Below are 22,510 nucleotides of genomic sequence, written 5' to 3'. Positions count from 1 at the left end.
TTAGACCAATGCATTTGGGCTGAATAATAAATACAATGCATGCATGCTTCCTCCAAACTGCTGCACAGTAGTAATTTCTCCCAACAAACCTGCTCCGAAATCAAGGCGGAGTTAGTGAATCTGACATTCCTCAAAACGAATCACAGCGGGCAGTAAAACACTGTTCTAGCCAATAAGAGAATCCAATAGGCGGGATGTTCAGCTGTGCGATCAATGGGTGACGAAAGCGCTTTCAATTTAAAGAAACTGCAGAAACGAAATAATAATATTAAGGATTGATTCATGAATTTGATCGCGGTTTAACAATGCCCGTTTCCCATTGCATGCCAGTTTTCAACAAATCAAAAGGAGCATTTTCTCAAGAGGTCCAGTCTGATAGGAAAAACGGAGATGGTTCGGAAGAGGATTTTTCAAGCTACCAGCATCAGGTGATTTTAACTATTAACTTAAATAGTCTGCCTCGTTAGTACCATTGCACTGTTCTAGCATGTAAGAAAGCTATTTTTAATATAATGTTTTTTTTTTCTTGTGGCGTTTTTAATTTTCTCCGGGCCTGCTCAGCTTGTTTGATGTTGCTATGGCGACACAGCTCTGACGCGAGTCATCTGGCAGTGACACTGAGCTGCAGACTTCAGGCGTTTTTGAGCTTTGAGTAGTCAGACACAGTCCTGCTAAGTGTCTTTCCTTTTTGCTTAAAAAAATGTTTTTCGATTTTTTTGTACTGTATAAATTAATAGCTTTGTTGTTGTTTTGTTAAAGTATGCATACATAATGTTACATATTGTTGATATGAATATGTAAATATTAAATGTGTAACTTCAGATTTTTAAAACATGTTAAATAAACATGTATTTATTCTTCATTTATTTACAAGTGAATATGGCAGTTTCCCAGTTTGCAGAAAGCACACAGAGCAATGAAACTTAGCAGGTGGAGACACCAGATGATGGGCAACAAACCTCTCCAGAAATAACACCATCACTTTGATCATAAAGGGCTCTGTAGACTTGATGAATGATGTCCATTTAGCAGTTAATGCCATGCAGGTATACAACACTCAACAACTATGATGCATACTGTATACTTCCTTGGCATTAACTGATAATGTGGACCATTCATCTCTGAATAGTCTTCAGGATTTTCAGAGAGTCAACACCTTTTGACTTTTTTTGCAGAATTGTAAAGTGACCGACTGACCACTGCATGTATGCTAAAAACACCCACTATAACAATAACCAAAATACATGTTTATTATTTCAGGGATTTCATCCCAAAGACTCATCAGAATCTGAAGAAGAGGTGTCCGTTTCCAGGGTGAACCAAATCAACGGAGGTGGGCTGCTGGAATTTCTTCACCAGGAGGATGGCAGTGCTCTGTCAGACCAGCAGTTCTACCACAGGCTCCAGATCTTAAAGGAAGCACACCAGGAGAAGCTGATGGAGACAAGCAAGCTCTTTCAGGGACATCTGGAGCAAAGGATACTGGAGGACTCCCTGCTCTCTGTGGAGACTGCAGGGAATGTGAGGAAGACAACGTTAAATAAGGACGTGGAGCAGTTCTTCTCGTCCAGTGGGAGACAGCACCTCATAGCCAATCCAAGCAAGTTGTCAGCTTCTAGGTAAAATATATTCTTCATGCAAAAAACAACTAGTTTGATCCTAACAATTCATTTTAGAAGATTAAGGTGTGAATATATTGTAGTGTAAGTGGTACTGTACATATCAATGGTGTTTTAATTCATTACCAGATTTTCCAATGTCCCAGCTAAGCATCATCTAATATTGGAGGCAGATCTTTTACCAGAATTTCAATATGGAATAAACCAAAGCTTGTTCTTTACACTGTTTTATGTGTTGAATTTTCCCTAGGAATGGAAGCCTAAGGAAATCTTCCTCTCTGAGTGAGCTGAGCTCAAGAGATAGCCAAACTGACAGAGAATCTCCTCCATTCAAAGGGACACAGAGACCTGTGAGCAGTTCATCAGCCTGGGCTTCAGGTACGACAGTCCCGCAGCCCTTCAACATGACCCTCCGGGAAGCGCAAAAGAAAACTCAGCTTCCGAAATCCAGAACGTCCCTGGATCTGGAGAAACAGCTGGTGGAGAAGAGGGAGGCAGAGGAGGCTGAGTGTCAGAAACAGTTCAGAGCAGTGCCCATCCCAGCACACGTTTACCTGCCCCTGTTTGATGAGATCAATGAGAGCAGGGAGAAGCAGAGGAGGCTCAACCTGGACAAGAGGAAGGAAATCCTGCTCTCCATACAGAAGCCATTCAGCTTTGCAGAGAGGGAAGAAAAAAAGAAGGAGCAAACAAGACAGATGCTGAGAACAGCCCCCCCGAGCACGCTGAGCGGAAGCATTAAACCCAAAGTGAAAAACAAAATCCCCAAATCAGTCCAGGATCCAACAATCAGTGACCATTTAAAAGGTAGTGAAACTTTGAACGACAATCTGACCAGTCACTGTTGATAATTAGATTGGGTGATCTCATTAATTTTAATGATTTTTTTAATGTGTTTATCATTTTTATTTTTAGCCCTAGATATCAGTCAAATTGCAACAGTATGTCCAATTTCCCATTTAACTAAACTCTGAGTTTCTGTCTTGGGATCAGAAACTGTACTTGCTGTAATCCTGACCTCCCATGTGTGTAGTGTTGATAAAGTGCTGGTAATGCACAGCAGATGGCAGTGGTGACTAGAACAAACAAAAGTACAATAATCAGTTCTTCACCAGAGGAGGTACGATTTGCAATGCTCTGTAATAAGTTGGGGGAAAAGCAAACAAACACTTAAACTATTACTGTATCACCATATATTTATTTTCCCCTTCAACAGAGTATGAACTATACAGGAAGATCAGGATTCAGATGAGGGCAACAGATTTACTTAAAACATCCTCAGCACCCATTCAAGTACAGCCACAGAAGCGGGAACTGGATAAGAGCAGCGCTCTGAAAACTAAAAAGAAGACCCTGGGATATCTGGATAAGGAACCCACGTTTCAGCCACGAACAAATCCAGAGGTTCCCAACTTCGAGAGATTATACAGGGCATTCCAGAAGGAGGCCATGCGAAGGAAAGAACAGACAGAGTCGACCAAATGTAAACCATTCCAGCTTCGCACTTCCAATTTGCCACCAAGACAGAGCAGATCCACTGAGGATGCACAGCAAGTAAGCCACCTTTCTTATTCATGTAATACATGCAGCACCACAGATATCATTGATGACAAAATGCCAGGGGGCAAAACTAGTGACATGCTTATGCGAGAGACCGCTTTGAACCATTTTATTTCAAGAGAAAACTGTTTTGGGAACAGATTCTGGGTTAAAAACATTCTGTCGCCAGCGGGTGCCATATTGCAGCATGGGAATGGCACACTGACATTGCAGACTGCATATCATGTCATCTCATCTATGCAAGACATTGTTGACGTGGATTGAGGTCACATTGAGCAAGATAAATGGGCCCTATGGTGGCAACACTATTTTCCCCATAGAATCCTGTTCCGGTGAATATATTGTAAAATTACATTTGTAAAACATCTCTCTGTATTAAGATCACAACAAAAGAAGCATTTAATTCTTAACACTGTTGAAGCTACTGTTAAAGCTAGTAGGGGATACCTACTTCTGGACAAGTTAGTCTAAAACACTGTCATTCTTTCCAATTATTCTGTTTTAAAATTCAACTTTAGGAGTCAAGTCCTGTGATCAAGACACGCTTAAATAGAAGCCAGTCCTTCAACGGGATTCTCTCCCTTTCAACTGACACCCTCCCCACCTACATCACAGACGCTGCAAGGAAACGTCAAGCTGCTATCAGGTACCTAGCCCAGGGCATTACAGGGTACAATGTGCAGGCCCATACAGCATATGAAAAAAATATATATTTCTGCATTTTCCATTTCCATATTAATGACAAAAAGAAGAAATGAGAATTGCAATATCATGCATCTTCACAGAAATCTATTAAAGGATACTCGTAAGATAAAGTTTTTAAAAAGGAGGCTGTTTGGTCCAGTGGTTAAAGGAAGGGGCTTGTAACCAGAAGGCCCCGGTTCAAATCCCAACTCAGCCACTGACTCATTGTGTGACCCTGAGCAAGTCACTTAACCTCCTTGTGCTCAGTCTTTCGGGTGAGACGTAGTTGTAAGTGACTCTGCAGCTGATGCATAGTTCACACACCCTAGTCTCTGTAAGTCGCCTTGGATAAAGGCATCTGCTAAATAAACAAATATCAAATAATAAAAACCCTAAAATATTTCAGAATAGCCTTGACCCTTTAAAGTTATATTTCTCAGAAGCTCACTGGAACAGAAGGATAACAAGGAACAAGAGAGTGCTAAATGGATGAAGCAGTACAGATTGAAATCAGAAGCAATGAATAAAGCAGTAACTACACGGGCGAAAGCAATGGATACACATAGGAGTCTAAAGGATGTGTACAAGGAAAAATTAAAGCAACACAGGTGAGCTTAAAAGCAGTATCAAATGACTGAATTTAACCAAGTGGTCTTAAGTTTGCAAAGTTAACATAACAAAAACAGTAGTACAGGTTATTCCAAGAGCAAGTTCAAAGCTTTTTAGTTGGGAAAATAATATAATTCACAACATGTTTTTGCCTTGACCCTGAGTTTTGTAAGGCGGGGGGCGTTTAGCTGTTCTGTACGCTGCTTTGCACGACCCTTTGCCCTGAATCAACTCTTTGTGATGCAGGCAGACTGACCAGCACCGGATGAGGGAGTATAAGAAGGAGCTGGAGGAGATGAAGAACAGGATACATGACAGGCCCTACCTGTTTGAACAGGTCACAAAGGTACAGAGAAAACAAATAGCATGGCTGGAACTCATCTGAAATCTGTTTAAAATGGCCAAACCAAATACAGGTAGTTTGTTTTAAATGTGCTGATGAAGGTTTAGTAACAAGCTGCACTACAGAAATAAAAAGTAAATGTGCTTATAATCAAGACTGTGTTCCCTTTAGAGAAACGCAAAGACAGAGGCAGAGCGGCGGTACCGAGACACACTGAAGCAGGTGGGGCTGAATGAAGACTTTGTGAGGAATAAAGGGAGAAATGCTGGGGGAACGCCACTGTGTGTATCTGACGGTGAAGAAGACCAGAGCAATGACAGCAAGACCCAATACAGGTATCCCCTTTCATGACATCTCCCATTCACACAGCACATGCACTGCTCTATGTGCATCAGGTCAGGTGTCATAACTAAATCAGGCTATCCCTACCCTACCCTACAACTTCACTGCAGCTAAACACACAGATAAGTCTTTTATCGAATGCTTGCTACTAAGTTTATAAATACTGTATGATTAACTGCACATTTGGTCTCTCTTCAGTAGGTCTGAGAGTGTGATAAGTTCAGCGGAAAACCAAACAAAAGAAGAGCCAGAGAAAACCAATGAGGAAGAAATGATATAACTATAATTACAGCCACGAGCACTTTGTATATTTCTTTGTTTATATGCAGTAATGTTTGTATATTACAAATCTGCTATTGTTTATAGACAGTGTATACATACACTACATTGAATCGGTCTTAATTTAAGAAATGGAACCATTCTGGACAATGTGCATGAATTCTGATTTATGACAAAAGGTTTAATTTGTTGTTCTGATTAGTCCAAACAAATTAAGGTTGACTTGACTTTTCTTTTTCAAATAGGTGTGTGAGCTCCCTGAAATATTTATAATTTAATATTTTGTATTAAGTGTTTGCATCTGAATTGAAACAAGTTTGTATTAATAATGCTGCATCAGTACTGTGAGTAAATAATTTGTTTTAATGAGTACTGTTTTTGGCACATGGCTTTATGTCAATTTATATTTTGCAATATGCCATTCTTAGAAAATAAAAGTTTCATGCTTATAAATCCATACTGATCATGTTGTTTTGGATTAATTTTGGCATCTCTGCCATGTGAGGTTCTGTAACCACATCTGGGGCTATTGCTGACAAAGTTTTGCACTGTTGACCTGCCTTTGAAGGAGTGGACTAAATTAACATCTTTCATTGACATCCATGCTGTTGGCAGTGGATGAAAGTCAAAGGTCTTGGCAGACACTGGCGTAGGTTAAACCTGCCCGCAATTACTGTACAGATTGGATAAATAGGAAGCTAAATAGATATGGCCTGGTGTGCCCCATCATTATGGTGTAGAATATTACAGATAAGTGTGGTCACAGCTTAGAGCATTGCGATTGCATTTAGAGAATAACGCTCATTTTTCTGATCTCGCTTACACATGCATTTGGATCTCTACATGGCGGATTATGGATCTCTATACATAGACTGCAACATAGCAATTTCATTTCACTGAAGCATAAGCCTTGGTGTGACAGGGCAGAGGCCTGGCACATTAAAATATGTTTCTGTGGTTGGCAGCCACCTTGGCTCAAGAATAGGGGAACAGCCTGGAGCCAAGATGGCCACCCTTTGCACAGCCGGGTGGTTTTAAATAAGTTAACTGGTTCGGTGTGGTGTCTCTCTCGGGAGGCTGACTGTCTGATTGATCAGCCCGAGAATGCCAGGCATGCAGTTCCTGGCTGCCTGATCAATCAGTCAATTACAGTAGCTACCCGGAGAAGACACCACACCATTTAAAAAGAACAAAGAAATGTTTGTTGGGGCGGAGGAAGAGAGTTAGTTTAGGAGAAGGGCTGAGAGCAGCAGGTTGTGCTTTCTGCCCTGTCTATGCACCAAGATAGCCGTAGCTGGGGTGTGGTTTTGTTTTCTATGCTGTTTTGGATATTTCTGTTTGTTAGGAATAAAAATGCGCTGAACTGCTGTTTTCCAGGGGCTGTGTTTGCCTTGACCGCGACGCCACTTTACCAAATGTGGTCAAGGCTGGCCAGCGTCAGAATCGCAAACACACACCCGGAAAACTGCAGTTTAGCGCTTTTGTATATTTTTATTTCTTAACAAACCAAACAAAATTTTTACACAAGCAAACACATTCACAAGCAACGGAATTCAGAAACCAGCTTTTCTGATCCCAAACAAATGAAGTCTCCATAAATAAATGTTTCCTTTTACAAATGTCTTAAGAGGCTTAAATAACATAAAAAAATGACAATTCAAATAACATCCTGGAAAGGTAATAACTAAAATATAAGAGTGGACATAATCTTTTTTATTTTTTATTATTTGTAGCCTGTAACAATATGCAGCATTTACTTTCCTCACATAAACTGCTCCTGACTAACGGGTAGCTACGGAAGAATTCAAAAGCGGACTCATTTTCTGTCTTCTGATTCAGCCCAGTGCTTCCGTCTTTGGGGATTTCTGTTCTCCAGACCAATGGAACACATATGCAGGAGGCAGCAAGGTTCTCTTAATGTCTTCTCAGAGGCTGTGAAAACAGTATTAACATATTAACTGCCGCTGCCTATTGAGAAATTCAGTAGCAACTGTAATGGTGAAATAATTTAAATAAAGTTAGGAAGTACAGCAATTATTCTCTTACCTTAACCATTAAAAAAAAATATTTTTATTGCAATAAAGCCACAACTTCCTCCCCATAGGTATGGCCTCCTGTAGCCATGGAAACTAGGTCATGTGGTTGTGATAGGACGACCATGGATGCAGAAGGAATGTTTCTATGGACATCGGAGTCTATGGACATGGCATAAAGAACAAGAAAATTAAGTGAATTTATAGAAATTGTACAGGTATGAAGGGTAAAATAAATAGTGCAGATAGTTAACAGGGTTCGACCGCCCGCAGCAGAATAAATGTGACATTGCCTGTGATGTCAGTGTCAGTTTTTTTCTTTTGGCACTTGATGTCACAAAACCAAACTAGAAATGAGGGTTTTTGTGATGAAAGCAGCCACCAGGAGAAAGGGTTTCATAGATATGGACACAGCGTAATACAATGTCAGTGAAATAGGTCATTTGTACTGGCCAGCACCTGTAACTGAACTTTATCTAGAGAGTCAAAGAAAACACTTTGTGAAGACACTTTCCATAACACTGAAAATAAGAAGTCAGTATCTCAAATGGCTCATTTGATTAGCAGTTGAAAAGGACGTAGATTTGTCACACCAGAGAAGGTTTCCTTACTGGGATGCTTAACAATAATACAGTCATCGGTCCAATTATTACAAGATACCACCGTTAAGACTGCACTGTGTAACTTACCTTCCGGTGCTCTGAGCATGCTGTGATGCAGATTGATCCTTTCCACTTCCAAAGAGCATTGCGTTGCCATGGAAACCACATTGTCACTCGCGATCCCCTGGTCCTCCAGCAAGCTGCTGTGTGTCAGAGCATCCCCTGAGAGAAGGTAAAGAAAAAGTAACAATAATGAGACCGTATAACTGTTGTTATATCAAAGAGAGGCTAGGTAATCTTTCAGCTATTCTCTCCATGTCAAAAATAAGAAGCTCTGATGGGGGCAGTAGGTTTATCGTACTGTGCTTTGTCTGTGAAAAATCATACAACACTTTTCCTAAACATATATAAAACCTATATAAAATTGCTGTTACCAGCCTCTCCCCTTGTGTCACTGGCAGGAGCAGCAGCGTTGTGACGCTTCCTCATGTGAACGTTTCTGCTGCCACTCTGAGAAAAGGTTTTCCCACAGACAGTGCACTGATGCGGCTTCTCTCCTGAAACACAGCACAGCACACTTCTCATAGAAGACACTTGAAAGACAGAAACATTGATCAGCGTTCCTTACAAATACAATGTGTGTGACTATTGCATTGCAAAATAAAGGAAAAGAATCCCTAGTAGCATAATCTAAGGTGTCACATAGAGATGCTAAAATATGTTGCTTTACCTGAATGCACAAGCATGTGTTTCCGCAGACTGGAGTACTCAGCAAAGGAGCGCCCGCAACCTTCTGCTTCACACAAGAAGGGCTTTTCACCTGAAAAGACACATTTAACATTTTGAAATTAAAAACTCTCAAAACCACATTCTTATGCCAATTAAAAAATATATATAGAGACCCTTCAATGAAGTGAAGGGGAAGCATTCTTTAGGCAGAGCTTGTAGTGGTTCAAACCAAAGGTCTTATGGGGAGCAGAAGACTATACTGAAAGATCAATATTGAAAAAATAACCCCCTAATATAACAGCATGCACTGACCCAACAGTGAGAAAAGACCCACTGTTCATAAAGCCATATACAACACACTTAAAACCTCTTTCTTCAACAGTACTTTATTAGTTGCCGCTTCACAATAAATCCCCACTCACCGGTATGTGTTCTTTTGTGGTTCTTCAAGTTTCCAGCTGTTGTAAATCTCTTCCCGCAGTCTTTCTCATTGCAGATAAAGGGTTTCTCTCCATTGTGTGTCCTCATATGGACCTGCAGTCTTTGCAACACATAGAAACTCTTACCACAGCCTTCGGCACGACACGTGAACGTCCGGTCGTTCCTGTCAGCGAGACAACGAAGCCCTGAATTTGGGGTATTCATACCTCTGCACAATTTCAAATTCAGACCACTAACAGCAACTATGGATTGGTATTTTAAAATTTGTCCATGCCTTCTTTATATACTAAATAAACTGTTAAAATGACAAGGCGGCTTAAAACTCTCGTTTATAGATTAAAAATAGCTGGTCAAGTCGCTACTTACTTGTGTGTTTTTAAATGGTATTTGAGGTGAGCCGGCCATGTGAAAGTCCTCCGACACCCTTCAAATGTGCACTTCAGGCTCTTTTCATTCTGTGGGCGCTCCCCTGAGGGGTTCACCTCTTTCTTTGGTCCCTCAGATTGGTAACAATGCAAGTGGTCGCCTACCAGCGTGACACCAAAACAGAATGCTGTTATGCCATGTCTGAGACCAAGAGAATCATGAAACACAGCTGTCTGCTAATCTTGAAGATAATAATAACCTTGCATATTAATGGAGGATTTTAAAGCTGTTATAGATGTCCTTTTATTTCACCAAAGAGCACTGAAGACGGGGGTATAACTTAAGCCATGTTTTTAAAATCTCAGTTATAAAATAGTTACCACTGTTGCTTGCTTTGGCATCCTTTGCCAGCTGTGCCCGTGTAGCAGCTATCAGACTGTCGTGTGCCAGCTCTTGGACTCGGAGGTACCAGGGTGTGCTGCCATCTGCGTTCTCACTGGTAGAAAACTCATTCCCGGGATCATAGACTTCATCCTGGACAAACACCAAGGGCTCTGCAGAGGCGGCCAGCCCTACATTAGAGACGGTCTTTATTCAAACCAACGATCCTTACATTATTGACGATAATTAAAGTCTAACTCTCTAAAAGCAAGGAATTAATATTGAAAATGTGTATTTGTTCATTTCATAGTTTCCCCCTGCAGGAGTCATTTCTTCTGCCATCTGCTGTCTTTAGTTAATACTGCAGTCTTGGCCTTGACAAGGACACTGATAGCTGGTAGTGAGGTCAGTGTTTATTAGAAAAGTGTGCTGGGAGTTATGCAGAATGGAGTCATATTACATATCAAAACACATTTCCTAATAAGCAGTGTGACCAACGATACCTTTGGCTAGGTTCAGAAGTATGAAGGATGTGCTGTCCGTTTGTTGTAGATCATGTAAGATTGATGGAGAGCTGGGAGTGGGGGAGATATTCACAGATCTGTGAGGCTGCAGCTGCACCATTAGTGACTCTCTCTCATTTTCATAATCAGATAAGGCTGGAGAAGCTTGATGGCTTAGACCAGTACCTGGAAATAATAAAAGAAATGTAATACATTAGCATCCTTACTGGAACGAGGGTTTATATATTTATGGTTCTAGTGATAAGCACCATCAAGCTACTGTTGAATGCACTAGGACTGTGTACTCAAAACATGACAGAACTGCAAACTGAGTGATGTGACGGAGGACTAGATTGTGTTGCTCATGCTTAATTGGGTGTTAAGCAATGCTCACCCCTACACTTAGGTGCATCAATACATTTTTGGTAACATGCAGTAGTTTAGTCATAATATTCTGCTCTTTGTTAGGGACTTTTAACAACGAGAAGTTGCTTTATAAGAGGGAAGAGTACAGCTGCAAATAGGCAATATAATTTACCTGCTAACTGTAGCTGGCTACATACTGAGTTTTCAGAGCATGGAAGCAGGGATAAACATGTCCCCTTGGGGTCACACTCTTCCAGACCTTGCCCCAAAGGGATTGATGCGTTCTGAACAAACTCAACCAGCAGCTATGAAGAGAGAACAGTTATACAGTGGTGCACATACAAAAAATAAAAAACAGTCATATAGACAGCATCAACCAGGGATGGAATAAGGCTCCCAATGCATAGCAGTTTGATCCAATCTTGGTTTTACTATGAGTTTAATGAGACAAACCTAAGCTTGCTACACACTGTGGCTAATCAGGCTTGTAGTAAAACCTGGAATGTGTGAAACTGCTTTGCAATAGGAGTCTTATTTCCTTCTTTGTCTACACCCATATTTACAATCAATAACTTGTAAAAGCAGGTTTCTGTGACTGTGAATGTACATGCAGATACTTGCCTCTAATATATCCCCAGCAGGGAATTACAATGACTCACACAAAAAGCATTAACAGTATGGTTTCTCTGGGCCAGTGACATTTGTTTACCAGGCAGCACAGGTGAGAATGGAGTGTTTCTCGACAGCTACTTTAAAACATACCTCAGGTTTGGAGTCCAGTTCATCTGAGAGCATGGATTCAACCTTTGAGACCTGAAGATAAACAGACATGCATCTTGAATATTCAGCAAGTTAGCCTAATTTTCTTCAAAAGTTATTCTACTGTACATTTGATACAGAATATTGTTAGTGATTTAAAGTACCTACCTTGGGTTACAAGTGTTTTTTTCAGGATGGTCATTGACTGTTGCTCCCAGCATTCATCTGATCAGTTTCAGCTTCTCATTTTCATAACTAAAAGGCGGGTAATACAGTATTGCTGTGTGAGAGGAAAGCCCTCATGTTCCACACCAGGTCATTTAAAGAAAAATACTAACCATTTCTGATAATTTCAAATGGTTCACAATCAAGTGTTTGAAGGTACTACACTCCAACAACAACTAATCATTATGTACTGAAAGTGGGGGTGCCATAATTATTTGCCATAATTATTTTAAAATACAGTATTTAAGATTAGGTTACAATTAAACATGGTGAAATAAATAACTGAAACATTTAACAACCTCATTAGCATTTATTAAATAAAATGGGAGAAATCTTTGCGCAGCTAGTAAATGTACTATGGCAAGACTGTGTGTGCAGAACAGAGTAAGTAAGGGTCTTAAAGCATTCCACAACTTTCCGAACAGACAGAATACAAACCCGTGCATTCTGTGCGAAGTTCCGACTTCAAGAGGAAATGAAATGCAAGTAAACGTATCGTCATTTGTCTTACTACCACCCCTAACTTTTTATAAAACAGTAACGGACAGTATTTTTTTATTATTTTTATTTTACCCCTGTCGTGTCAGGACCTAGTCTGTCCCAAAAGCACGGTGATAATTATCTCTACCGGGGCTTGAGGTTCGTCGTCTTAAGGTAATTCGAGATCTTGCACATTTTAATTGTCTATATTCAGACACACATTAACATGTTAACATAAACTCTTTCTAAAGCAGCTAGAATCAGAACTATGTATAATGTAAATGACCACTGTACCGGCATTTCAATAATCCGAATGATTAGCACGATTCACGTGTAGTTAGCTCAGTCGATAAATGGCCAAAAAAAAAGTCAAAATTTTAATTGTGTAATACTGTTACATTTTCTATATGAAAATTATAAACTAAACGGATTATTATATTGAATGTATATTTGTATAAACGAATTTCAAACCGACCCACGGCATGCATCTCCGTTGTTATGCCAACATATAGACAGTTCAACTTTCATTTGTTTGGCTTAAACAAACCACTTAATTAAATGTACTTACAGACACTTCTATACCTTCATTTCACCTCTAACGTGATTGATAGACATTTGTTTTGAAGTTTATTTCCATTTGTATTGTAAGTACTCTTTCCTTCTCTGTTTACAAAAATGTACGTCTAAATAATTTCCTCTCTACGGAGCAGCTGTTGGGACAATAATTTTCGTCTTGCGCTACGTTTGTTTTAACGCGTTTTTCAAAACTCCAGGGCTATGCTATGGGGACGGTAAAACAAAAAAATGACGCACCAGCTAAAACCGATAGCTATCTGTATGCTTAATTTTTAATGATTCAAATCTTAATATCACACTGTTAAATACTGCTGTTCTAAATACATGGAAGCTGAAGTAACATATACCTTGCTAAGAAGGATGTAGAGTTATACATATCAGACAGTAAAGATGAGCACTAAAGATTAAGAAAGATGGGCCAGTTTCACAAAGCATTGCCACTTAGCAGGCTGCTAGGAAGCTATGGAAGTGGATTGGGTATAGCAGACTGCTACCTAGACCTGCTTTGTGAAACTAGTCCCATTACTCTATTATACATGGAAACTTTAATTCAAAAGGGTTAAACTGTGGTTGCACATAATGGCATCCTGTGGTGCTCTGGTCATGGTCTGTAAATTCCAAATTAGAGTAGGTCATCATGAACCACATTGACTGGATCTGAATATAAAAATGTGACAGATACAGTAAGTTTCCTTACCCAGTTTCTGCAGAATTGGATTAACAGCTATATTTTCTATTGCTGCTTAACCCTGAGAGGTAAATAATAAGAGGTAAGTCAATAGAACCTGTATTATATCTTCTATTGCTGCTTAACCCTGAGAGGTAACAATTGGATGTTGCAAACCTACTGAACCCTTGTCTGACTCCACATGGCCGTTCCTCTAGGTGAGACGCTGGGGACACCTATCCTGAGGTGTTGTATTTTGTATTGAATCTCCCCCTTTGTGATGTACACACAGCTGAATTCAGGTTGAATATGTTTGCCATGCCTCTCTATTGGGTTTACAATGCTTATCTATGCTAGTTTACAATGTTTTCACAATCTTCTGTTACACGTTGCTATGCTTTTACTTTCATAGACCAATAAAGGGGTAATAACCCTTATAAACTTTTATAAAGTGATATTACAGATAAATTAATCCATCTCACCTGTTTTTAAACATTTCATTAAATCTTGTTTAGCCCTAATTATTCTGATACAATTCTAGTACAGACGCAACTAATTATTCAAAGGAGTGGTACCAGTATATTCTTATAGAATAAAATTTAAAACTGGTACCAGAATCTAGCGTGTCTGCTCTTGTGTAAAGATGATTTTAATAAACACTGTTGACCACAGCAGGAATCTGTGGACCACAATTCACAGTTCTCCAGCCCACCTGCAGTGTTCTAGACAAGATAGTTCCGACACATTAGCTTTGTAATGCAGTATATAAAAGAGTAATGATGAGGTAGGTAGACGCCCCACTTAATTAATACCCTGTAGATACTGTACTCTCCAGCACTGCTGTAAAGTAACTGTACCCAATGTATTGTGGTATTGCTGCAGCATATAGTTTTGTAGATGACTATAAGCAGCTGTCACTGTGGGAGGCTATGTTGACAAGTGGATTCAAACACGCATCAGGGGGATGTATCCGATCAGGTTTGTCTTTCTCAGGACTGTAAATGATGCCTCTCCTGGTATGTGGAGAGCAGGAGGGGCTGCCTGGGTGTCTAAGGCCACCGCTGTGTCACCTGCAGGAGGAGCTACAGACAGGGAGATCCTACGGGGAAGAGAATCTGCTTTTGAAGAAGGAACAAAGACAGAGGGAAGTAGAGGCAGACAACAGTCAGCCCGGCAGACACCACTGGGGCTGCGTTCTCCACGCTTGCTAAGGATGGGAGCTGAGCCATAGGGGGACAGGCAGCAGAAGCAGCCCTCAGAGGATGTATTAACATTAGCAAAAACAGACAAAAAAAACAGACCAGAAAACCAGCAGCAATAAAGGCACACCAGGGGACTGAAATAGCCTTCTGCTTACACGTATCATGCTGACAGGGCATGTTGTCGTGAATCATAATATCGGATCGCTTGCCTTTTTCTCAGAGGTCGGGGAGACGATTTCAGTGAAGATTGCTGCTGGAATATTATTGGCATCGGAGTTGTGAGGCCATCTCCGATTCAGTAGCAATTAAAAGAAAACTGAACTAAGACAAAGTGAACTGGTGAAATAAAAAAGAGCGGAAGATGGAGCAGGGAGAAGAGAGGCTGACAGCGAACGACAAGGGTCTCATCAGGGACAGCTGGGAGAGACTGGGGAAGAACAAACTCCCACATGGGACTGTCATGTTTGCCAGGTGCAGTGCCTTCTGCTTCTCTTTTTATCTGCTGTTATTTCTCTTGTGTAGAAACCGAGTCAGTGCTATAAATGGCAGGGCTAAGGGAAATCTCTCAAGAATCAGTTGAGAGCACATACCTGATATTACTTCAGTGTGAATGAAGCAGACCAGGACTTTTGAAATGTTGAAACTTAACCCAGCAGACTGTATAGAAAGATAGCACAGTCTCCAAATAATAAAGGCATGCCACAATGGAAACTGTTGTTTATGAAATATAAAAAAGCATGCCGCAATATGAGATTAAAGTAACTCATTGTGATGTCTGTCAAAATATGTGGTACCCGTCTACCAATAACTTATACCATGATAACTGGCAATGCGCTACCATTGTCCCATTGCATTGCCGTTGTAGTGCCACAGAAATGATGCTGAAGATCATTTGGTAAGGAAAGCAGCTACATTTGAGAAGTAGGGAGAGGCTGAGATTAGCCAGGTAATCCTGGCCTCCTCTGTGCACAAGTCTCTGTCCAGGTGCTAAAAAAGAAAATTGACATCAGAGCTGTCTTCCGATTTGGCATTCATGGGCTTACTGCGTGTTCCACAATAGCGGCTAAACTTTTTGATGTAATGTAAATTGCCACAATATTCTTAAACCTTATAATTATATAAACACCTCTCTTTCTCTCTATAGGGTATTTATATATTCTCATTGTAATTGACATTACATCCAAATTGCTGCAGGGCCCTTTTAAAATGTTCTTATCTTGGGTTTTAATAATTGTTTGGCCTGGCAGGGTGAATGGTCAAAGTCCTCATTAGTATGGAATTAAATGACATGAAAAAGGAGACTGCCATCTCCCCAAGGTGCTGCTGAGATACATGTGGAGTACAGCAGGGAGACAGCTGAGTGGAATTAACCCTGTTTCCAATCCATCCCAACCACAAAGACATCAGTGAAGGAAAGCCACCCTGACTAGAGAAAGCGCTCATGTGCTTTGTGTCTGCTCTTTCACTGACAGATTGTTCGAGCTGGAGCCAGAGCTGCTGAAGCTCTTTCACTACAACGCTGCCTTCAGTAGTGTGCAGGAGTGCCTCTCCAGCCCGGAATTCATTGATCACATTAGTAAGGTTTGGAACAACATCATTACTTACACAATTTACAAGGTACTGAATCCACAGTGGGGCTCATGGTGCTTTGAAAGCTTGTATCTCACTCTCAAACCAGCATGTTTTCTGTAACTTTACCAGGTATTTTCTACTTTTTGGATTAAAAAAAAAAAAGTGAAATAAAAATGCTTTGAAAATGAGCCCCAAAGCGAAATATATGTATTTGCAGTTTAATACATGCATAGTCCCAGTAACCCAAGCTTCAAAGGAGATCCTGTTTAAGCGCTGGTCAATAAATCCACCCGCTTTCTGGGATTCTTTCTTTTGATGCAAAATGTAAACATGGAAACACATAACTCTGGCAGCAGGACCCTGACTCTCTCTTCTAAATCTTCTCTTTCTATCTGATGTTGACCTGGGTATCCTGTATTTCACAGCTCTAGGTAGTGTGGTTGTTGTCTGAGGAGGAAATAAGGAGGCTCAGTTGTTGCAGAAGTTTCAGCTCCAGTAAAAGTCTCCTTTTGTGCCTGTCGCAGGTGATGCTGGTGATAGATGCTGCAGTTAGCCATCTCGATGACCTGCATTGCCTGGTCGAATACCTTGTGAACTTGGGTCGGAAGCACCAGGCTGTCGGTGTGAAAACCCAGTCATTCAATGTAAGTAATTCATTACGTTCTATAATATTAACAAAGTCAGTTCTGGGGCAGGGGCAGGGCATATTTTAACTGTGTTTATTACCATTAAACCCTCACCCTAATGTCAATGGCCAGCAATACCCTGATACTTCCAGTAGACTTTGATTACATGATGTTAAATAAAAGATCTAAATTATGTTCATCTAGTTTGTTTTTCTTTAATGATGTCTCAATCCTGAAATTCTAGGTGATGCAAAACTGTTGGCCAGAGCTGTAGAGTAGAATCTATTGTTTTTAAATATTACCTGACAATTGCTGCAGTTTAACAGTCCTAATATGGTCATGCAACATGCACCACTTGGTACACCATTTCATATGAATTTTAAAGCTGTTCCTGTTTCTGCATTCAGATTCCTCAATGCTGAGCAGAATTGGCTCACAATATCAATAACCTTACCATTGCATTGCACCCTTTTGAACAGACATGCCTCTCCTAAACATTAGTCCCTACCCTGAGCTGGATTTATGAAACAGCAACCCATCCATACACTTTTATTGAATTGTAGGAAAGTGATCTTGTATCTCGGCTTGTGGTGATTTACAACCAGTGCTTAGGGGTGAAAGCTAAAGATTAGCAAATGTATGTTTACCATGGTGAATGCTTAGAAAGGTGTTAGCAGTTGGCTTGTTTAGTTGCTGGTTGCTTAGGTGATTTTACAGCCACTAAGGCATTGGTTTTAGTAAAACAGAAAAAAAAAGCATGTGTCACTTGTTGCGTTCTCTAATAAAAATAAACCATTATTCAGGATTATTCTTCTAAAGTGTTTGGCTTTAATTCAGTGCCCTTGTTTTCTGTCAAGGCTGTTGGGGAGTCCCTGCTCTATATGCTGGAATGCAGTCTGGGACCAGCTTACAGCATGGAGCTCCGAGAGGCCTGGGTTACCCTCTATGCCATCGTGGTGGAGACAATGAGCAGCGGCTGGACAGAAAACGGAGAGAGCAAGAGCGACTGAAGGGAGGAGAGAACGAGAGCGACTGAAGGGAGGAGAGAACGAGAGCGACTGAAGGGAGGAGAGAACGAGAGCGACTGAAGGGAGGAGAGAACGAGAGCGACTGAAGGGAGGAGAGAACGAGAGCGACTGAAGGGAGGAGAGTGAACTCTGTGACCTAAGGGGGGTGTAGTTTACGTCGCTGTTCTAGGCTCACTGTGTTACTGGGGCTCTTGCACTGGCTGTGCATGAGAGAGAAGGAAGAGGGATATTATGAATTGTTTAACATTGTTTAATTATTTTCTCAAAGGTAATGCTGCAGGGACAGGATATGTGCGGCGATCATAGTTAGAGCCGCCACATTCTGAAGAAGGAGTGTTGCTGGGAAGCCTTCATTGTGGTTTTAGTTTGTTTGTATATAAGAGGCCGGTCTGTATCTAATAGCTTGGCCCATGCTAGGTGAGCAAACTTCTATGCTGTTCCTTAACAGACCAGCGATCCCAGTTCATGGGGTTGGGATTGCGGAGTACACTTTATATAAATAGCTTTTACAGTTTAAGAATTTAACGTTAGAGCTGCATATATTAGAAATATGATCAGGAATTGTGAACTGTGTTGCACAGCTGACACAGAGTTCAAAATTAGACTAAGTTATACCAGACTGTTATAAAAAGATAAGAATTGTGACTTAATGCTTTTTTACTCTTGTCTTTTTTTATTATTTAGAGTAGGCTGTGTTCGACAACCTTATTTTTGAACACTGATGATTGAAAATGCGTATCTCAATTTGTTGTGCGTAGAGAATTGGTAATAGCATGCCATTCCTTTTTTTCTCTGTACCTCAGCTTGTACGAGGGTGTAGCTCCAGTATCTGTGTGGTTGCCTCGTGTTAATGAAGGCACAATGTCGAGCTGTGTGGAACAGTTACACAGTAACCCCTTCTCTGTGAAGTGCTGATTATTCTCTTGTTAAAGATTCAGTTTTGCTTCATTAACCACTTGTGCTAAAGGTACTACATTTAGTGTATAGCATAACACCCAGATTCCTTCCTTTCTCCACCCTGCAGCTGTGGACAACAGTTTTATATCACCCTATAGAATTCACTCATTTTGCTTTAACAGTCCTAATACGGTCATGCAACATGCACCTCTTGGTACACCATTTGATATGGATTTTAAAGCTGTTCCTGTTTCTGCATTCAGGTTCCTCAGTGCTGAGCTGAATTAGCTCACAATATCAATAACCTTACCATTGCATTGCACCCTTTTGAACAGACATGCTTTTCCTAAACATTAGTCCCTACCCTTAGCTGGATTTATGAAACAGCAACCTATCCATACACATTTATTGAATTGTAGGAAAGTGATCGTGTATCTCGGCTTGTGGTGATTTACAACCAGTGCTTAGGGGTGTAAACTAAAGATTATCAGTACTTCATCCATTGAGAGAAAAGATCACACTGTGCATTTTAATGAGTTGCTGTCAGAAGAAATCTCTACAGATTTTCAGCAACCGTTTTTTTGAAGATGGTCTCTATCCCTATACTGGGTTGGTAAAATGCTTACTTCTCCTGAATGATTTAACACATTCGACAGTCATTGCTCTTTCAACACATTCTCCAGATCCAATGCTTTCTTGACTTGGTTTTTATCATATTCTTACTGCATGTTGCTGTACTTTACTGCCAGCTATTTGTTTTTCTGCAGTTACCAGCAGCTATGAAAAATGAATACCAACCCCAGTAGTTATCTGTCCTGGGTTTTCGGTTGTGTAAATTAGTCTCATGTGAATTGCAGACGAAATCTTTGTACTGCACAGATTCAACGATACAAAAACAATGCCAAGGTATTTTTGGTAACTATCTACACCTATGCTAATGTGGCTTAGTGTTTTATAAAGTGTTGTATACTGTACTTGTTGTTATCTTTGAAAGGGTGATGTGCATCTTTGTCTTGAGCATGCTTATCCAAAGAAAGCAGCAGTGGGATTGCAGATAGAGACCAGGCCTTCCCTTTACTGCGTACTGTGGATGTATCTGTCCTACAGCTCACAGCATCACTACACTTTACACTGTGTATTTACCCCGTGGTTACTTACTACATGCACGTGTGCTCGCACATGGTTACAATGTACTTCATGTGTCCCTCTTTCTACACCTTATAACCCTATCCCTTTTCTGATACAATTCTGTATGTCCATATATGAAGTACATTGTAACTATGCCTCATGACATTGTAATTATGTGTAAGTACACATGTATTTGCTAAGTAACTACTCTGTAAATACACAGTAATTAGAGACACTTCCTGTAAAGTGTTTCCAACAACATCTCCCTTCCGAGAGCCATCAGCCCACGTATTTCACAGCTGTAATCACAGGCTCAGTCAGTGTAAAGAGATATCTGTGTGCTGCCTGGATTTCTAACTTTTGGTCTTGTGTGTGTGTTTTAGCAGTGTGCTCAAACCCTTGATAAAGCCAATCTCACTGCTCTCGGCACTTTCCTAAGCATGCCCAGTCGACAGGATGCAAGACTCTCCATTGTGATATAGAAGTGTTCAACTTTCTGCCTTGTCTTAATGTCTACCTCATCTGTTTTGAACACACATTGGTCTTTGCCTGAACATTTTTGTACCAAAAGCATATACTATTTAATGACCTTTGACTATTCAAATTATTAGCTCCTGGTTCCAAACTTGTTCAGCTTGGTAAATAAATCTGTTGCATTTTTAAATGTTCTGTAGTGTACGAAACCCACCTGTTTCTTCGCAAATAAAAATAATTTCATGTATTCTACTCGTATGCAGTTTGTGAACTCAAAAATGCACAACATATCCCATTTACACACTTTTGCTTTTTTTTAATAGAGTTTTGCTCTCTTATGTTGTGTAACCAGAACTCCGTGATGGAATTACAGCATTATTACAGTATGTGCAGTTGTGTGTACATTTTTCTTAACACACCACAAAGATAATCTGTGCAATTATTTTTTGTGCAACAAAACGCTAATTAGTGAAAAGCATATTGGTTTTGCAGGGGAAAAAAATCAATCATCTATAGGAGGATTCTGACATTTGTGATTAAAGTCATTGTGCTTTTGCAACCTGTTCCCTGGGGACTGGTTTCGGGATATGAAACTTTTGAAAATGAAGCTGTAGCTTTCTGCACTCACCAAATTGTTTTACATGACAGCACTCGGGAGACCCATGGGAGAGATCTGTGAGGTTATCGTTTCACTTGTACTTACCAAAGAAGGAAACTAATTGCCGCCTGAGAGAGGGAGGAGAATTATTTTTCATGCAATACAAACCAATGTATTTTATTTAGAAATAATACCGTACGTGACTGATCTCAAATCGGATTTACTGTCTGCTTACTACTTACAAGGCCCTTCATGGTTTTGGGCCTTTATATTTACAGGAAACGTTGGTAGCTTCTGCTGCTGATTGCACCTTGAGATCAGTGAATTCTGAACTTCTGGCAGTTCCTCAAAATCATCTAAAATTAGGAGGGGTGAGGGATGCTGGCACAGTCGAGTCGTCTAAATCAAATTTGAAAACATATATGTTTGCGGTAGCTTATTCTTGAGCTGGATTGGTTGGCCAGTGGCTTTTTGCTTTAATTTCTTTAAGTTTTTATTGTAAAGCTCTTGGGATGCTCTGCATGGAGAGAGCTATATAAAAGCAAACTGCATTGTATTGTAGCGTGCACGGGGGAGGTTCACCGCAGCATTGAATTGTAAAAATGGTTTACCTTGCTAGATCTTTGTCTAGAAGCTGCATTTTATTCCCCTGGCAATCCTTTTCAGGTATTTTCTTTTTCAGCCTCTCTCCATTTTAAAAGGATTCCTCTTTCCTTTTGAGGTTGTGCTAAGGGCAGCTGCCAGGCTGTGTATTGTGCACTTGTGTTTCTAATAGCCAAGGTCTTGGTGAAGAGGGTTGTTGTCATGGATACACGGTGTAGAATGTTATAGCATGCCTCTGCTCATTAACTAGTCTTTATGCCAAAAACCTTAGAAGGACACTTCACACTAGAGACCTTGCAGCTGCAGCTTAGAAAGAGATCATTTTATCAGAATCAAAAACAGTGGAGTGTTTATCGTCAGCTGTTCCTTAGTTATTAATTCTGCGACACAAGTCTGTTCGGATGCTGTTTAAAAGACACCCCCCCCCCGAGACGTATTATTTCAGATATAAAAGCTGCATATCCCTGTTGCAGGGTTGAAGTTGCACAGTTAAAAAGAAAAACTTTGTCAAAAAATCAGTTTGGTGTTTAGAGCCTTGATGATGAGGAGTGATTACACGGGCTTCCAGAGCAACTGGGGAAATCAGTATGAGTTGTGTTCAGCTGTGCACTGGCCTCTCTCTCAAGCTCTCTGAAACCCCAAGCTTGTTTAGCTCAAAAGCCTACTTCATTTCTCAACGTGAAGATGGAGATATTACTTTGAAATCCATTAGGCCCTGAGGGGGAATAGCATTAATTATTTTTAGAAGAACATTATGTGTTTTGGGATTTAGGGTTACCGTGACAACATATTTATTGACAGTTCGTGTTCAGCTGAAT

The 22,510-nt window shown here is 40.4% G+C and overlaps 3 protein-coding genes across 8 annotated transcripts; 2 read left to right on the top strand and 1 right to left on the bottom strand.

Annotated features, from left to right (window-relative positions):
• The first annotated feature begins 10 nt into the window (after positions 1–10).
• Positions 11–5,889, top strand: LOC117422450 (protein FAM161B-like). Of its 2 annotated transcripts, none has more exons than XM_034037489.3 (9): positions 11–428; positions 1,261–1,619; positions 1,870–2,426; positions 2,836–3,173; positions 3,698–3,825; positions 4,304–4,471; positions 4,719–4,818; positions 4,987–5,150; positions 5,359–5,889. In XM_034037489.3, exons 1-9 carry the CDS (start codon positions 306–308, stop codon positions 5,435–5,437), a joined length of 2,016 nt encoding a protein of 671 aa, XP_033893380.3. In that variant the 5' UTR covers positions 11–305; the 3' UTR covers positions 5,438–5,889. The 2 variants fall into 2 exon arrangements, with proteins under 2 accessions (XP_033893380.3, XP_058844003.1); XM_058988020.1 differs by having other exon boundaries at positions 19–428; positions 5,356–5,889.
• A 1,251-nt stretch (positions 5,890–7,140) lies between these two features.
• LOC117422451 (zinc finger protein 410-like) lies at positions 7,141–13,056 on the bottom strand. 3 transcript variants are annotated; one of them, XM_034037491.3, is made up of 13 exons: positions 12,890–13,055; positions 11,785–11,871; positions 11,620–11,670; positions 11,030–11,162; positions 10,492–10,677; positions 9,988–10,161; positions 9,608–9,767; positions 9,223–9,404; positions 8,802–8,891; positions 8,506–8,628; positions 8,159–8,293; positions 7,483–7,631; positions 7,141–7,368 (listed from the first exon to the last, which is right to left on the bottom strand). In XM_034037491.3, exons 3-12 carry the CDS (start codon positions 11,650–11,652, stop codon positions 7,507–7,509), a joined length of 1,341 nt encoding a protein of 446 aa, XP_033893382.2. In that variant the 5' UTR covers positions 11,653–11,670; positions 11,785–11,871; positions 12,890–13,055; the 3' UTR covers positions 7,141–7,368; positions 7,483–7,506. The 3 variants fall into 3 exon arrangements, with proteins under 3 accessions (XP_033893382.2, XP_033893381.2, XP_033893383.2); XM_034037490.3 differs by having other exon boundaries at positions 9,988–10,179; positions 12,890–13,054; XM_034037492.3 differs by lacking the exon at positions 8,506–8,628 and having other exon boundaries at positions 9,988–10,179; positions 12,890–13,056.
• Positions 12,211–20,738, top strand: LOC117422452 (neuroglobin-like). Of its 3 annotated transcripts, none has more exons than XM_058988023.1 (5): positions 12,211–12,225; positions 14,641–15,237; positions 16,239–16,347; positions 16,863–16,982; positions 17,822–20,738. In XM_058988023.1, the coding sequence occupies exons 2-5, from the start codon at positions 15,128–15,130 to the stop codon at positions 17,972–17,974; spliced, it is 492 nt and encodes a 163-aa protein (XP_058844006.1). In that variant the 5' UTR covers positions 12,211–12,225; positions 14,641–15,127; the 3' UTR covers positions 17,975–20,738. The 3 variants fall into 3 exon arrangements, with proteins under 3 accessions (XP_058844006.1, XP_058844005.1, XP_058844004.1); XM_058988022.1 differs by lacking the exon at positions 12,211–12,225 and adding an exon at positions 12,240–12,495; XM_058988021.1 differs by lacking the exon at positions 12,211–12,225 and having other exon boundaries at positions 14,427–15,237.
• The last annotated feature ends 1,772 nt before the right edge of the window (positions 20,739–22,510 follow it).

Source organism: Acipenser ruthenus, chromosome 15, assembly GCF_902713425.1.
Source record: "Acipenser ruthenus chromosome 15, fAciRut3.2 maternal haplotype, whole genome shotgun sequence".
Lineage (NCBI taxonomy): Eukaryota > Metazoa > Chordata > Actinopteri > Acipenseriformes > Acipenseridae > Acipenser > Acipenser ruthenus.
The sequence above is the reverse complement of the archived record's forward strand: the minus strand, read 5'-3'. Positions and strand labels throughout refer to the sequence as shown.

Coding starts and splice junctions, on each gene's coding strand:
- LOC117422450 (XM_058988020.1), top strand. CDS start 306: ATGCCCGTTTCCCATTGCATGCCAGTTTTCAACAAATCAAAAGGAGCA. Junction 4,472..4,718: donor GAAAAATTAAAGCAACACAG/GTGAGCTTAAAA, acceptor TTTGTGATGCAG/GCAGACTGACCAGCACCGGA. Junction 5,151..5,355: donor GACAGCAAGACCCAATACAG/GTATCCCCTTTC, acceptor GTCTCTCTTCAG/TAGGTCTGAGAGTGTGATAA.
- LOC117422451 (XM_034037490.3), bottom strand. CDS start 11,652: ATGCTCTCAGATGAACTGGACTCCAAACCTGAG. Junction 9,405..9,607: donor TACCATTTAAAAACACACAA/GTAAGTAGCGAC, acceptor TCTCGCTGACAG/GAACGACCGGACGTTCACGT. Junction 8,892..9,222: donor CCACAAAAGAACACATACCG/GTGAGTGGGGAT, acceptor GTGTCTTTTCAG/GTGAAAAGCCCTTCTTGTGT.
- LOC117422452 (XM_058988023.1), top strand. CDS start 15,128: ATGGAGCAGGGAGAAGAGAGGCTGACAGCGAACGACAAGGGTCTCATC. Junction 15,238..16,238: donor GGGACTGTCATGTTTGCCAG/GTGCAGTGCCTT, acceptor TTTCACTGACAG/ATTGTTCGAGCTGGAGCCAG. Junction 16,983..17,821: donor TGAAAACCCAGTCATTCAAT/GTAAGTAATTCA, acceptor TTTTCTGTCAAG/GCTGTTGGGGAGTCCCTGCT.